The sequence below is a fragment of the Martes martes genome (assembly GCF_963455335.1).
Source record: "Martes martes genome assembly, chromosome: 4".
NCBI classification, from domain to species: domain Eukaryota; kingdom Metazoa; phylum Chordata; class Mammalia; order Carnivora; family Mustelidae; genus Martes; species Martes martes.
In genome coordinates, this window is record NC_137891.1 from 166,682,768 (window position 1) to 166,698,924 (window position 16,157).

Here is a 16,157-nt window from a genome sequence, read left to right on the forward strand (position 1 = left end):
TCCCAGAAGAGGTGAGCTTTGCACTGGGCTCTGACAGGCTGCCTGAGGGAACAAGACTTCAGCACAGGAGGAAGGCAAGGAAACAGAGAAAGTTAAAGTGAAAGCTGAAAGAGATCAAAGGCTGAGACCCTGAGTCTGGGAAGCTGTTGTGTTGTGGAGGTGGGAGGGGCAGAGTGGGGGCCTTGGCAGAAGATGAGGTCGAGCTGTGCCCCCTGACCTGGTCTGTCCCCCCTTCAGCTTATGCTCAGCTGCAACCGCACCAGCTCCTCTCGCAGCCGCCCTCAAAGCACCTGCAGCCCCAGTTTGTGCTCCAGCCGCAGCCCCAGCAGCCAGCACCGCCACCGCCACAGCAGTCCCGGCCAGCACTCCAAGCCCAGTCCCACCCCCAGCTTGCCTCTGTCCCTCCCAGCCTGACCCTGCAGCCCAGCCCTGAAGCCCACGCCCGGCCACTAGGCCCAGTTACCCCCGCCCTGCCTCTCCAGTGCCCCACGACCAATCTGCACAAGGCTGGCGGCACCCAGCAGTGTCACCCTCCCACGCCAGACGCTGGGCCTCACAACGGATACCCTGAGGGCCTGGCCCACACCCCTCAACGCAGGTTCCAGCACGCTTCAGCTGTCATCTTACAACTGCAGCCTGCCTCACCAGTGGTGAGTGAGCCAGTGCCAACATCCCGGGAACAGGCGGGAGGACGCATCTCAGGCAATGCCACAGCGCCCGCATGCATGTGTTTTTCTCAAAGTCCCCTCTGGGTGGTCCAAGAAAGCCCGGGACCCCTCCCTAATTGGGGGCTGGTTGAACCTTAACATCCTTGCCCACTCTCCAAACTCCTTGGAAACAGGGAAAGTCTCTGAGGATGTAGAGGCCATGTGTGATCAGATGATCTCTGTCGTGTCCCTTCACAGCCCCAGCAGTGTGCCACGGATGACTGGAAGGAAGCAGTACCCGGGGAGAAGAGTGTGCCCGAGACTCAGTCTGGCCCATCGCCCCATCAACAGGCCATCGTCACTGCCATGCCTGGAGGCCTGCCCGTCCCCAAGAGCCCTAACATCCAGCAGTCCCCAGCTCACGGTATGAAGTGCAGTGGGGCCCTCGAGGGAGGGGAGGAGTTGGCCTTCCTGGCCATCCCCTGGCACATTTCACTTGGGCATCTAGCCTGGGCGGGTAAACCACTGCCAGCCCGCAAGGCAACAAGGAAGCTGGGTGGGTGGAAACAGAGGGGGTGGGGGGAGATGGGAAGACGAACCAAAAGGTAAGAAAGGGGACTCAGAAGATATAAAAGGAGACAGACAGCAAAGGTGAGTCGAAGGTTCTAGATCCAGACTCTGAGGCCTACATGTCTTTGCTGTCAGGTGTATCTGCATATCCATATGGCAAGTTGAAAGTTCAGGCAGGTTTCCAGTTGTCTCAGTTCTCTGCTTCACTTGCTCTGAGAAGGAGATTTTGAAATTGGAAATATGACAAACGGCTACCATAGAATAAAGATATGGCAAATGCCTAGGGGGAGCCAGAAGGGGATTCAGAATGAGTTCAGCTCATGGAAAGCCTCTTTGAAAGAACTGCTCAGCTCCGGGATCCCATCTCTCTGTGAGTGCCCAGTGACAAATGGCCTTCTCCATGCCTGGGCTTCAGGACACTCTGCTGGATCCCTCTACCCTGATGGGAAAGTCACAGCATGACCTCTGGGTCCCCTCTCTGCTAGTGTGCAATCTTGGCCCAGATCTGTGACATTCTGACATTCTCTGACATTCAAAGACCACCTACAACTCAGGGAGGCAGTTCCAGTCATCGGACTTCATGTGTGCTGGGAGTCAGTGTGGGGAGAGGCAAGAGACAAAGTGTTTGGAAACTCAAGAAGGAGAAATGAGAAGAAAAGCACTTGGAGACAAAGTAGAGGAAAGGGCTATCAGTGTCCTGTAAGGAATAGAGATGGGATCAAGGGAAAGGAAAGCAAAAGAATGTGGAGAAAGAACATCGGGAAAATTAAAAGACAGGAAGGAGGCCATCCATTCTCTTGGCACACTTACAATAATAAGGGGTTCACCAGTTTGAAAAGCAGCCCATTCCATTGTGGAGTTTCTCTAATTGTCAGAAAGTTGCTCTTCAAATTAAGCCAAAACCAGATCTCCTGGAACTTCCACCACTGGCCATGAATGTCTTGTGAATTGTAATAGGGTCCATCTCCTGCAGTGTTTGTAGACAGTTACCGTGTCTCTTTCCTCTCCTTCCCATCAAAAAAGGGATAATCTCCAGACTGCATATCTGAGACCTTTTTTTTTTTTTTTCCAGCCCGTCCCATGTTAAGACCTCCCATTCCCACCACCATCTGGTCATTCTTGTTTAGCCACATTCCACCTTTGCATTAATTCTCCCAAAGCGTGAGCCCCCGAATAAAGCACAGTAATTCCAAATAGAAGAAGCCACTAGCCACCATTGGTTGGCACCTGGTCCTAGCTTTCCACGCACTTCAAGGGTCAGGACTGTTTCACAGATCTGCATGGTATGGTAAGGAGGAACTGAGATTTGTTTGCACATCCACTAGGTGCCAAGTACTGTTCTAAGTTTTCCTCCCCTCACTCATGATAACCCTGAGAGATAAATATTATTGTCCCCATGATTCGGAGGAGGAAATAAAAACCTGTAGAGGGCCCAGGTCACACTGCTATGAAAGGGCAGAGTCCTGACTGGCTGGAAGCATAACTCCCTCACCTTCCTGCGTCAGCGCGCAGTAGCTCCTCCCACCCAGGGGAATGCACTGTGTCACCTGAATCCCAGAGGGCTGGGTTTGGGGTTTATTTTTTATTTTGTTCTTAAGGTTTCTTTTTACACAGACTGCTATCATTCCAGGTCTCCACAGTCTCAAATTTGTACAATTTGTATCTTGAGCCAAAATATAGTTAATTATGTCTATTAAATGTTATCTTGTGAATTCAGCCTGTAGTTCCTGCCCAGCAAGAACATAGTTAATAGCTGATATTTACTAAGCCCTCTCTGCGGAGGCTTTATGTGTATTTCCTCATTTAGTCCTGACAGTGATCCTATGAGGTAGGAAGGGCTTTTATCATCCCTGTTTTAAAGATAGGAGAACAGAGACACAGAGAGAATCAGTGAGGGGACAGAAATGATTTTGATCTGGATTTCGTGATTCTTTCTATTAGCTCCTCTGCTTGACTTTGCCATCTGTAAATCATATAGCGTGTTCTCTTTGTCTTTAACCAATGTGCTGATAGAAATGTTGAATAGGACCCTACTGAGGACACATGCTTTGTTTGCAGGTTGGTGGTAATACACATTCCTTGTTCAAGTACTTGTTATCCAGTGACTCCTACTGAACTGACACTCGCCTTTCTCTGTCTTCTCTCTAAAGCTCTCAAAAATCTCTTTCTGCAATCTATACTTACAACAAGCATCCTGTTCCTGAGGTACTATCTCATGAGAGAAGTAAGCTTTGCACAGTGGAAACAACTGTGAGCCACCCAAGACTTAAATATTATCCATTCTGTCCATGTTCAAATGCCTGCTCCGTGCAAAGCACTGTGGGCTGGGAGGTAATAGACATAGAGAAATAAGGTCCATGCCCTACCTTCTAGGAGCTTAAGGTCTGCTGGGAAAGACAAGAAATGCACAGGAAGCAAACACAATAAAAACCAAAATGTGATAAATGCCATAGAAGGACTATAGGTAAGTGCTTTAAAAGCTAAGAGGGAAGAGTTAGCACCAAGTAGAGATTTTCAGGATAGATTGCCGAGAGGAAGTGGCGTTGTCGAGAGCAGGGGCTGGTAAACTACATCCCAAGGGCCAAATCCATCCCATCGCCAGTTTTTGAAAACTCTTAAATAATGGTTTTTACATTAAAAAATTCTTTTAAGAATCAAAAGAATACTTCATGATATGTGAAAATTATGTGGAATCTAAGTTTCAGTGTCGATAAATGAAGTTTTACTGGAACACAGCCGCACTTATTCATGTGTGTATTGCCTGTGACTGCTGTCTAGCTACCATAGCAGAGCTGAATATTAAGTGTCAAGGCCTGGATATACTTTCTGCTGCAAAGTCTAAAATATTTGCTCTCTGGTTCCTTACAGAAAAAGTTTGGCAACCACTGTTCCCGAGACTCTAACGTGAAGGATAAGTAGGACCTAGACATGCAGAGTTGGGGAAAAGGCAATCTAGGAGGGACTAAAAGAAGTAAAGGTAGGGAGGCAGGAAAGTGTGGGCCTGTTTGGGAAATAGAGAAGTTGAGTGTTCTATCCCATGTTATCTTTGTTTGTAAGTATAAGAAATGCCATGTTTCCCAAAGGAAATGGGAATGTTAACGAACGAAGACTTCGAAAATTTCGAAAATTCGAAAGATAGTAGAGGGGAGGGAAGAGGAATAGGGAAAAGAGGGAGGGAAGTAAACAATGGGCGTATAAAATAAACGGAAGACGCGGAAACAAAGAAAGAGGGATGAGACCAGAAGGGGAAAAGCGGAAGGGTGGGGGCGGGGGGGGGGAGAATACGAATGCTTAAAAAGGCAAGAAAATGGGAAAATATTTGGAAAAAAAAGAGACGTCACGCTTGAAGGGAGAAGTCCATGCCGTCTATTCCTGGTATAGCTGGGGGTGGGGCGGTGAGACGCGTGAGTCACCTTGTACATCTCTTGTATCTCCCACAGCTCCTAGCATATCTAGTGAGTGAATGTGCTTCGCCATGACAATTCAGTTTAAATCAGTGTGGTTTAGGAAGAGAAGTAGCATTTATTGGGCTCCAACTGTGTGCCAGGCACTGCAGGCAATTTGTGTAAATGTCCTCAGTTAACCTTCACAGTAAGCCTAAAGAGTAGGCATTATCCCGGTTTATGGAGGTGTAACTGGGTCACTTTGGTCATTACTTAACTTCTCTGATCCTCAGTTCCCAGTGGGGAGAATAATGACTACTTGTAGGGTTATTGTGAAGCCTAAGTGGGAATGCGTGCGCGGAGGGCTTGACACATACTCGATTAGCACTCGATTACCGCTAGTCGTTATTATTATTGCCTCCGAATTGGCCGGGCGGGAGTCAACAGTCCGCCACGCCACTGGGGACTTCTGACGGGCGGCGGGCAGACGGCCTCGCCGCGCGGCGCCGGCCTCCCTAAACTTACGTCCCTAACCCGCCGCCCCATTCGGGGCGCCTTCCGGAGGGCGCGGGGCGGAGCCGGCGCGGCCGCACAAAGGAAGCCCGCGACCCAGCTTCCGCGCCGGCGCCCCGCCTCCCGGAGGCCCCGCCCCGCGCGGCCAGGCCCCGCCCCGCGCCGCGCCCCGCCCCCGGCGGAGGCGGCCGCGGGAGCCCTGCCGGGACGCGCCGCATTGTCTCCGCGGCGGCTGCAGCCCTCGAGCGCCCGCCGCGCGCGCGCAATCCGGCCGCCGCCCGCGCCCCCGCCCCGGCCTCGCGCCCCCGCCGCCCTTTGTTGACGCCGGCCAGGCCGGTGCGGTCGGATGCGCCGCGGCAGCCCCGGGCCCCGGCTCGGAGGCTCCCGGCGGAGAGGAGGCGGCCCGCCCGGGCCCGGGACCCCGCGCGAGGCGGCGCCCGGCCGAGGGGCTGCGTAGGCCCCGCCCGGCCAGGCCCAGCCGGGCCCTGGACAGGTCAGTGCCCGTGGCGGGGGAGGGGTTCTCGCCAGGAGGGGGCCCGCGGCCGGCGCTTGTCGCACGCGAAGCCGGGCACCGCCCTCCGGTGCCACTCCCGGCCCCGGCCTGCTCGGCTGCCAGGCCGTGCCAGCCCGCGACTCTCGGCCTCTCGGCGCCTGGGAGGTGTCTGCGCCTCCCCCCTCGTCGGGAACCCTGTCTGCCCCGCACTCCCCCGGAAGCCGCTGTGTCAACCTCGGCGTGCCAGACGCTTCCGTGTGTGTCCGCGCCCTTGCCCCCGTCCCCGCAACCCCACCCCCACCTCTCCCCCGTCCTCCCGGGACGGCGGTTTACCCTGGGATGGACGGGCCGTTTAGGGGCAGGGCTGCTGGCATCCGCTGCGCTCTGTTGGTAGGGGACTACCTAGCTTGGAGGGCCTGCGGCTTCGCTGGAGAGTTTTGTTTTTAATCTAGTTCAGTCTCACGAGGTTTTTAATTGGATGGAAAGGACAAGCTGTTCTGTGTCTGTCCTGTCTTCCATTTTTAGAAGAGCATTTTCTCTCTTTCCCATGCCAAATGAAGGTATGCTGAAATGCGGACTCTTTACATAAAAATCGGGATTTGTGAGATTTCTCTGTTTAAATTGAAGTCCGCAGAGATGGAAATAATTGGCCCAAGGTCAGGTTGCAAACTAATGGTGAAGCCACAGTCTGAACTCCTGGCGCCTGACTTCTCCTGTATGCCTGGATACCACCAGTCTGTACCAGCCATACCCCCACCATCCCAACCCTCTCTGTCCTTTCCCCACCCCTGCCTACGATACCTAAACAGATTTCACTGACACACTTTCAGTTCTGATCAACTTTCCTTTCCTCCCTACTCCATACCCAGAATGTTCCCCTTCCTCTAGTGCGGTCTACAGACAGAATCTCTTCTATTTTTTTTTCCCTGGTTTACAGATCAGTGACAGCTTTCCCCTCAGACATCTCCCATCCTGGGGCTCTAATCCCCTCCATTAGCATATTGGGCCCAGAGGATCCCTTGTTGTGAAATAAGCAACCGACCTAAATCCACCATATGTCCCCGATTTTTCTAGGACAGCCCCAATTTGAAATATTCCATCCCATTGTCTGTCTGCCCAAGTGTCTTGATTTTTGGTTTAGAAAATAATGTCACTTCAAGTGTATCAGACCCTGCTGTCCTGGCCTTTTCCAGCCATTTGGCTCTGGGGCATAACTGGGTAATCCAATTATCATTCACCTGGGATTTTTCTTCCCCTCCTGAGTCAATCCAAATGTTGGAACTGCCAGGATTTCTAGGTGAGTCTGAAAATTACAGGCTAATGAAGCAAGGAAATGCCTTCTTGCTCGTGTATTTCTCCCCCGCTCCTGCCTTCCCCATCATTTATTCTAGTGTAGGGCAGCAGACCTGTGGCAGTGTCTGATGATTAGGGCTTAGGTTTAGGTCGCAGGGAGGTAGGGCTTCGTATCATTTCGCTTGTAAAATAGGAAGAAAGTAACTTACCATGTTGGTTATAGGACAGGAGATTCTGTTTGGAAATCTTAAGGTACCTGCACAGCGAAGTAGTTTTGGTCTCACACACTTTGGCATCAACACACTTTTATTAGGCTCCTGCTTCATATAAAGCACTGTGCTAGGCATTGTGGAGACTATAAAAGTGCTTTTCCCACATAGCCCCCAACATCTGGAGATCTGTATTTGGAAGTACCCACACTTTTGAGTCAGCTGATAAACTGTGTTTCCCACTATTTCTGTACCTGAATTCCAGTCCCTGCAGGGCAGGAACCAGAGTTTCTGGTTTGGCTCATTCACAGGGGCTGGCTTGTTTTACAGAGGGTCCAGCAGATGGGTAATGGTGCTCTCTTGGCACCTGCCCTTTCCAGGCGCTCTGCATCATCACGTGTGCCCTGCCCACCCAGGATCTGTTTCCCGACTTGTCTGTACGCACTGGAAGAATAGATGCCCTTTTTTCTCCAGCCTTGATCTTGAAAAAGTAGGTAGTTTCTTGGTGTACATTTCTGTTGTTCTTGGTTGGTTTCTGTTACCCAACTGTGTTCGCTTGAGCAGTCTCTCCTGTTATCACTCCTTGTTTGTTTGTTTTTTGTTTTCTGTTTTTTTTATTTGACAGACAGAGATCACAAGTAGGCAGAGAGGCAGACAGAGAGGGGGGGGAAGCAGGCTCCCTGCCGAGCAGAGAGCCCAATGCGGGGCTCGATCTGAGGACCCTGAGATCATGACCTGAGCTGAAGGCAGCCGCCTAACCAACTGAGCCACCCAGGTGCCCCTCCTTGTTTGTGTTTAAAGCTGTTGTTTTACTGAGATGCGGCACATAGATGCTTAAGGAGTATTGGTGTTCCATCATGTTCTCACCTCCCAGACTTTTCCACCTCTCTTCCACGTCCTGACTTAATTTCTAATTTACCTTTGTCAGACATACTCAATGTATATTACTTCCACTTCCCTCAAAGTAAGGCAGAAACTGGCTCTTCTTCTTTCTGTCCCAATACTGATTCTCTTAGCTGTAGGACTCGTCAGCCATTGTCTCTCTCCATTTCAGTGGAGGATAAGCTTTTAGGAAGGTGTTGTTATGCTTCTCCAGACCTGTCTCCTCTGTCACTGACTTACTAGTCTAAGCTGATTGATCCTGAGACTTCTCTTCCTGCCACCAGACCCCCTCCCCCATCTGTGACCCTGTGCCTGTTAACTTGCTCTGGCTCAGCCCCAGAATCCACTCTTTTTCAGACCACATCCTTTTTCCTGCCTTACTCATTTCCTGTCTCAGATACTTTGGATCCTTTAATTCTGATCTTTCCAAGGGGAAGAGAATAAACTAAGAGAAGAGGAATAAGTGTATAGATAATCTTACAAAATTGAAGTTTTCTTTCTCACTCTTACACAGGCTGTCCCCTCCCTAGGTTTGTTTTTTTTTTTTTTTTTTTGGTTAAGAGAAAGAGAAATGATGACTGTCTCAGAATTAAGAACTTCCACCTGTGAGTCTATGTCTTTTTGTCTTTTTTTTTTTTTTCCTGTTATGAATGTGTAAAGAGGATAATTTAGAGTCTTAAATTCTTCCTCTAAGTCTCTGTCCTCCTTTGGGCTGCGGACCTCATGTGAGGCATTTGGTAACCATTTGCAGAATAAAGTTCAGCCACTTCCTATCACAGTCCTTCACTTTCAGCTAGGGTGGATCAGTAAGCCAAAATAAAATTTAAATTACAAAAACTAGGGACCGGGATGATGGTTCCAGTTCTGGTAATACTGTTCCACATTAGTATGATATTTCCCAAGCCCCCCCCCCTTCTTGTGTTATTCCAAGTTTATAGTAAAGTTCTCCCTGCTGTTTAGTGTCATGTAATCTCCAGGTAGATTTGGTCCCATCCTCAAAAGGATTCTCTTCTGAAAAGATACATCTACTAGAGAGGAGAGTAGGGTAATGAGAATAAGGAGCCTTCATAAGTGATATTTTCTCATTTATCCCCCTTGTTTTGTGCCGTTTTGCAACTAGAAGATGAAGATGATGACTTTGTGTGGTCGGGAGGAATCTCACCAAAGTGGTTGTAGAGAGATGCTATTGTGTTTTCCACACATACACCCCCTCCCTGGAAAAGCAGGGTGAGGACTGGCTGCCTTATGCAATCTGCCCCCAGGAGGCCTTTGTACCAGTAACAGGAATGACACTCCCTGCAGTGACTTGGCACCTTGTTTGGTGGAAAGCAAAGCTGGCCTACCCCTCAAGGTAGATGTATGAACATATGTAGATTTGTATTTTAAACGTTTTTATGGTGTGGTTTAAACTATAATGTCAGTCACCACTTAAAGATCGATTCTGAGTATGTTTTCTCTTAAAAAAGAAGTGTGCCTGTTTAAGAGTACTTAATCTCAGATAGATGTAGGTTTCATTTTGAGCATTAACTTATTTCAGAATTTCAGTTTGAATTACCAGCTGCCTCAGACCACTGATTCGAGAAACCCAGAGGGAGGGCACCCCTAGTTCAACTTTATGACACTTGGGGAATTGTTAGGGAAATAATCAGCCATTTGTTTAACCAAGACAAAAATCTTACAGATTCAGAACTTTTTCCTGTCAATAACAAAGTAGAATGTGATTGACATAGTCAAGAAATGGCCTGTTTTATAGTTAATCTAGTGTTATACAGTTAAGAATGTTAGTTTTTGGAGAAAGAAAGTGTAGTAAGAAACATAGCACATAATTTGGTAAATTGTTGTTGCGTGATTCATCGTAAGACCCATCTCAGCCAGCATGATAAACTTAATAGGGTTTTTTTTTCCTTCCCCTTCCAGATTATTTATAGTTAGTGAAAAAGGATGTGCTTTCCTTTTCTTTCAATTTCCAAATTTTTTTTTTTAGTTTAGATAAGTCCAAAAGAAGAGCACATTCTTTCGACTCATCAAAGAAAGGATTATTAAACCAGCATTTCCAGTTTTGAGATAAATCCAGATGCTGAAGACAGTCCCGGGTTGCTATTAAAGCTGCCTTTATTTATTTATTTTTTTAAGATTTTATTTATTTATTTGACAGAGATCACAAGTAGGCAGAGAGGCAGGCAGAGAGAGGAGGAAGCAGGCTCCCCGCTGAGCAGAGAGCCCAATGCAGGGCTCCATCCCAGGACCCTGGGATCATGACCTGAGCCAAAGGCAGAAGCATTAACCCACTGGGCCACCCAGTCGCCCCTTAAGGCTGCCTTTAAAGCAAATATCTGGTTCCTGGATGATTTTCTTCTCAGCAGTGAAATTTATCTCTTAAAAGGAAATGCCTGTCAGATGCCATGTCATAGGCAGCTCTTCTCCAGTAGGTTAGGAGGACCAGGCTTGAGACCATTGGCAAGAAAGTGAGAGCTCTTGACCACTGGGGGTTATTGTTAAGGCTTTGCTTGTATGGTGTTATATCTCAAATAGCGTTTAATTATCTCTAGTTACTGATGTCTTCAGCACATTTGCAACCATCCATATGGGGCCTAAATCCATACAGTCCAAATCTATCTTAATCTGTATTTATGCCATCTATATGGTAAGACACATCTAAACAATCAAAGCAAAGGACACTTTAAATTGAAACAATTTTAATGCCAGTCACATACTGTTTCTACAAAAATCAGTGAAGTTTGTGTTTTCAGGCCTCCAGTAGTCAGTATTAATCTGTTCTATCAGCAGATTGGTAGCAGAATCATTGCAGACTTAGACAACGGTTTTAGGAAGGAGGAAGGTAATGTTTGCTGGAAGCAGAAATGGTCGGGAGGATTGGTTTGCCAGAAAGGTATCATCTGTCCCATTATATGGGTGAGACAGCTGAGGCTTAGCTTTTCCCCCACTTTCTCTGTCTCCCTCCCCTTCCCTTTCCCCTTCTCCTCCCATTTATCTGAGAATACCAGTGCTCTTGCAGTTGATAAAAAACTAGGCAGCCTATCAGGCAACCCTATTGTAATGGCCTTTCCTTATCATCAACCTGAAAATAATTACGGAATTTACTGAACATTTCTAGTTGTCTTTTTTTTTTTTCCTTAACTTTCTTAACTGTTAGAAACCCATCTTCCATGATTTTATCTTCAGCCTTTTAAACTATCCTTTTCATGGGCTGCACTACCTCCTCCTGGCTGTGCAGGTTCCATGAATGTACTGCTCTGCAGGTAAAGTGGTTCTTAAGTTGCTCCACGTCACCTTGTCTGGCTGCTGGGGTTCTGCACTGTGTGGTACCCTGAGACTCTTGACGAAAGAACTGTCTAGAAAGGGAGTGTGGTGGTTGCCTCATCATTTTGATTAATGAGTGTTGAAGGTGAATTGGGACATTCGGTGTGCCCTGAAGGCAGGTGCATTTCTCCTATGTTGCTGCTGCCATGGTCAAAGTGGAAGGAGCATTTCTTCCTGAAGCCTGACCTTGAGAGGACAAGAACAGGATACCCTGAGTAGACCAGGGTGTCTGAGGAGCAGACTTGGTACCTGAGTTTGGGCAGATGGAAGGATTGCTCTGCCCTTGAGCCACAAGAACCCAGGCTCTGTGAGAGCGAGACTGAGAGATTGAGGCAGGCTTCCTAATATTTCAGGTTTCGGCGATGTTAGCCCTCCTAGGGCCAAGTCCAGCCTGTTCCGCTGTGCCGTTCCTACATTATCTTACTTAATCCTTACTGTGGCCAAGTGAGACAGGTCTAAGTACCTGTTTTACAGCTAAGGAAACTTGGGCCTCAGGTAATTTATCCACGATTACAAACTGGGATTTAAGCCTTAGGGCTTTCTGGTCCCAGAGTCCTAACGGCCACGTTGCACAGCTTCTAAATGAGATCAGTGCTGGGCATCTTCCATATAAAAATTCTAATATTCACTATAACCTTGCGGCATAGGCAGTATGATCCTCATTTTTACAGATGGGGAGACTAAGGCTCAGAGCACAGATAAATCAAAGGTGGAACCAGAACGCAGAATATGAACCCAGAGGCACTGGCCCCGACCCAGAGCCAGCACTCCTTCCACTCTGCCGCTCTGACTTCCATCTTCTGTGATCTCGAGGTCTCAGGTGTAGGGCGTTTCCTGTGAGTTCCCAGACGCGTTGTCTTTTGAAGTCCCAGCACCTGCTAGAGAACTATGGTAGGAGAATATCTGGGAGCCCCCCGACCTCAGCAGCGGATCCCACGGGCCTGGCTCCATCCAAGTAGAAGTCTGGAACCCCTCCCTGACTCCCAGTAGTCAGAGTTAGCCGCTGTTCCCTGGTGCCTCGACCTGTCCCCGTGGGCAGTCACCCCTTGGTCCCGCAGGTGCTGCTACTGCGCTTGGTCCTGTTGTGCAAGGACCCTGTCTGTTGAGGGCGTCCCTCTGCGGGCTGGGCAGCAGTTCCTGCAGCTGTTTGGAAATCCCCCAGTGCTCCCGTTGTCTGGACCTGCGTGGGGGGAGGGTGGCTGTTCGCTCCATTGAGTCCTTCCTTCATAGCTGGGGGTGGCAGCTTGGAGAACATTCAGCTGTTTACAATTCAGCTTATGTACACTGTAGCCGGGGCCTGTGGGTGAGTCAGAAGGGCCGCTCTCTTGGCCTGTGTCCTCAGAGCCGGCAGGGAAGTCAGCTGTATGATAATGGTTGCTGGGGAGGAGGAGCAGCGCCCCCTCCCAGAAGCCCTCCCCAGAGTCTCTCGGCCCAGATGCTTGAGAGCCGAGGAGCACGACTGCCCTGCAAGCCTCTTAACCCAGACTCAACAAGGTCATTTTGCTGTGACACGGCGAGCAGGTCTGCGGCTGCCTGGCTCAGCCTGGCTTTCCTTCTGCTGGCCGGCTCTCCCTGCAGGGACCCAGGCGGGGACCCCGAGCCTCCCTCCCCTGTGCCTGCTCAGCCCGGTGCCCTGAGGGCCCCTCCTGTCACTGCCAGCTCTTCCCCTCCTGAGAGAGGTGGGTCACAGTGGGCTGCTCTTGCTGGCAGCGCCCAGGAAGGTCGTCTGAGGAGCAGGATGGTGACGGCCATAGCCTGCAGTGTGTCCTTGAGGTAAGGATTTCTGCCGTGTCTGACAGCTCGCTCCTTAGCAGAAGTGAAAAAGCTAAAACATGGGGCATTGGTGCCTCCTGCCTTCTAGTGTGCAGGGGACACCCCCAGGGTGGGAAGGGGCGTGTCATTTCCCTACGACTAAGAGCTCCTTCTGCGCGTGTTTTAGAAGGTCCTGCCTTCCAAATATGTGGCATCCACTCTTGCCTTGGTTCTAAAATGCACCCTTTCCCTCATCTGGAAAATTGCTGGACTCCGGCCCTGTGTGCCCTCGTGCCTGTGATCCAGAATAATCACTCTCCCCTCCCACCCCTGCCACCAAGCCTGCTGTCCCCAGATTGGAAGGAAAGCTATCTGCTTCTCTGTCGGGTGGTTCACAGCCAGGTGTGAATGACCGCAGGTGTCTATTTGCATTTTAAAGAAGGTTGTTAACCAAATGATTCTCTTTGATGGATGGACTCAGTCAGGGTCCCAGGATAGAGCCTCTGCTCCTCCTTCCCTCGCTCCCTCGCCCCTGTCCCCCCTCTACCTATTTCTACCCACCCCTTTCTCTCTCCTCGCCACCACCCCTTCACTTTCCCACCTCCCCCTGGGGCGGTGGAGGGATGCCAAAAAACGGGCGTTGATGACATATCTTACCTCCCTCACTTTCAGAATGGCACCGGTTTCTTCAGGCGCCCAAATATAACCAGGAGAGTATAAGAGCACCGGCAGCCTCCCCGCCCTCCGCTCGCTCTGCTCCCCCGACAGGCCTGCTGCTCTCCGCCTCCCCGGCATGGTTTCCCAGCAGCGGCTGGCACGCTGCAGGTGCTCCCCATGGGCTCTCTCCAGAGCGCACGGTTCTGTGGGAGTCCTCCTGGCCCCATGACTGGACCTGCTAAGCCGAGGCGCACAGAGCGCAATTGCAGAGCCGGGGGCCTGGGGAGAATGCCCTGTGTTGGGCAAGCAGCCTTGTCCTGCGGTTTGTCGAGCCCCATTCGCTGCAGGCAAATGACCCGTGTTACCACCTACTTTGCTTCCTTAAATTCTTGATTAACTTCGTTAGCTTTGTCTCACTCCCACTACAGTCAAGGAAGGGTGGTTAGAAGTCTTGTAAATTAAAATGCTCCTTGTCTGGTGAAAATACAGAAGAAAGCAGTGGCGCAGGCTGAGGGGTTAGAAGCAGCTCTGTTTGCTCTAAGGGCTTCAGGAAGACTTGTTTTAGGAGCAGACACAGTGACTGGCCAGGCCATCTGAAACACCATCATACGTGTTCGTCCTGAACGGGATTCCAGTATAACTGATGTTTGTTTTGTTTTTACTATTCTCTTTACTTTTTTTTTCCCGATTTTTGTTTTATCTGCTCATGTAAAGAACATGAGAACTGGTTCTAAAATGGCCCAGATTTTCAGAGCTGTAGCCAACCAGGCCTCTCTCTTAAATGGGCAGGAGAGCTCAGCCTCTCTGGACACCTAGTGGCTGGTCCTGCTGGCGAGGCCGTCTTTGTAGGAGCCTCCCAGCCTCTGACCCTAGCGGTCATGCCTTTCTAGATGCCTGGAGTCTGCACACATATTTCAAAGGGGCCAGGGAATCCAGAACTCCAGCCTGCAGGGCAACTTAATGCTCCTTCTTACTGAAGAAATCCCCACCCTAACAAGAAGAAATGGGCCAAGGAATAGCTCTTGCTCTTTATAACTAGGTGCCCAGAAATGCCCGTGCTGTAGAAGGCGCTGGCCTGACTGCTCTCTAATCATTACAGCCTCGGTAGGTAATTTACAAACCTCAGATGGTGCCAGGTTCCCTGTTTGAGACTAAGGAAACCTGCGCAGATGGAGAGCGTGGGTTCTAGACCATCCAGTTTAACAGACATTAAGTCTGTATCCTGTAGGGGACATGGGGTTTAGCCTCTGAGATTACAGAGGTGACAGGACATAACCCTTGTCTAAAGAAACTTGCTCGGCCTAGTGGAAGGGACCCTACCCTGAAGCAGATCATCTCGCAAACAGGCTGCTGGGTGGTTCTTCATGTTTTACCCAGCCCCTATAAGGGCTGTTGCTGCCAGAGCCAATGAATGAGACCAGAATTGAGAAGCAGCCTAGAGCCTGAGACATATATAGTATAACAGCTTCCCCAGAACATACTGTCCTGTTCATTCCTATCTGAATCCTCAGCCCCTTGTGGGCAGCTTCATGAAGAACTAAATTCTCCCTCCCCACACCTCCACCATCACCGAAGCTTGGCCTGCCTTCCCTCCCACAGCCCCTCGTGCTCCCGGCATCCTGGCCTCCAGCGTTCAGATTCCAGTACCTAGCTGTGTGTAACGGCTTCTGAGACCTGTGGGAATCTCCCGCAGCCACGCCAGCCTCAGGGACTGGTCGAGAGAATTCAGAAAGGAAGAATTCCGAAGACAGAGTCTTTCTTTATCTTTTATCTGGCCTCAGAGCCGGCAGGACAGGTTTGTGCAAGTTCCCCTGTTAAGCTGCTTTCCCTCAAGCAGGCTGTGGAGCAGTCTGGTAGAGCGGGGGGGAAGTAGATTAAATTAATCTCAGCATGCTGGGCTTGGCAGGGGGTGAGATTGTGTTTGGTCATTCCAGAAATAGCCCAAACTCCTTTGTTCTTAAAGCAGATGAGGGGGCCTTGGCCTCTAAGAGGACTGCAAACCTTTGTATATTCATAAAATGCCCTCCCTCTGTCCCCTGGCTTCTGTCTCTTCTGCAGCCTGCCCCAGAGTTAGAATGGAGAGTGATCATTTCTAACGTTCGGGTGGCAGGATTGATTTGTTTGTTCTCCTGCTTAGTAAGATCCTTTTTGAAAAACTTAGATTCAAAAATCTTGCTTCCCAGAGTTAAGCGTCGGCTCTGTCAACTCTGAGCTACTGAATGTATCTGTTCACTCCTGTATTTGGCACAAGGAAAGAATCTGACCTCAAGAGTTATGCCCGCGCCACCCTGTCTTGCAGTGCCCCAGTGCACATAATAGACACCGCTCTGAGACAGGAGGGAAGGGGGGTGGGGGGGGGGAGGAGAAGAGTCAAGCCAGGATGCAGAGATCCCATAAAAGGAGACAAGATATCAGAAGCAGTTTGGTGATGAATATC

General features: G+C 49.9%; 1 protein-coding gene across 4 annotated transcripts in view; it reads left to right on the top strand.

Moving 5' to 3' along the window:
* Positions 1-16,157, top strand: part of PHC2 (polyhomeotic homolog 2) — a gene marked incomplete at its 5' end in the record, with an annotated part of 52,743 nt that overhangs the window by 20,510 nt on the left and 16,076 nt on the right. For 2 of the 4 annotated variants that reach the window (XM_080801092.1, XM_080801091.1), the window contains 2 exons: positions 238-650; positions 906-1,071. In XM_080801092.1, the coding sequence (XP_080657218.1) occupies positions 238-650; positions 906-1,071 (579 nt within the window). Of the gene's footprint in view, positions 1-237; positions 651-905; positions 1,072-5,333; positions 5,607-7,485; positions 7,599-16,157 lie in introns of those variants that run through there. The other 2 variants (XM_080801090.1, XM_080801089.1) reach the window with 2 other exon arrangements.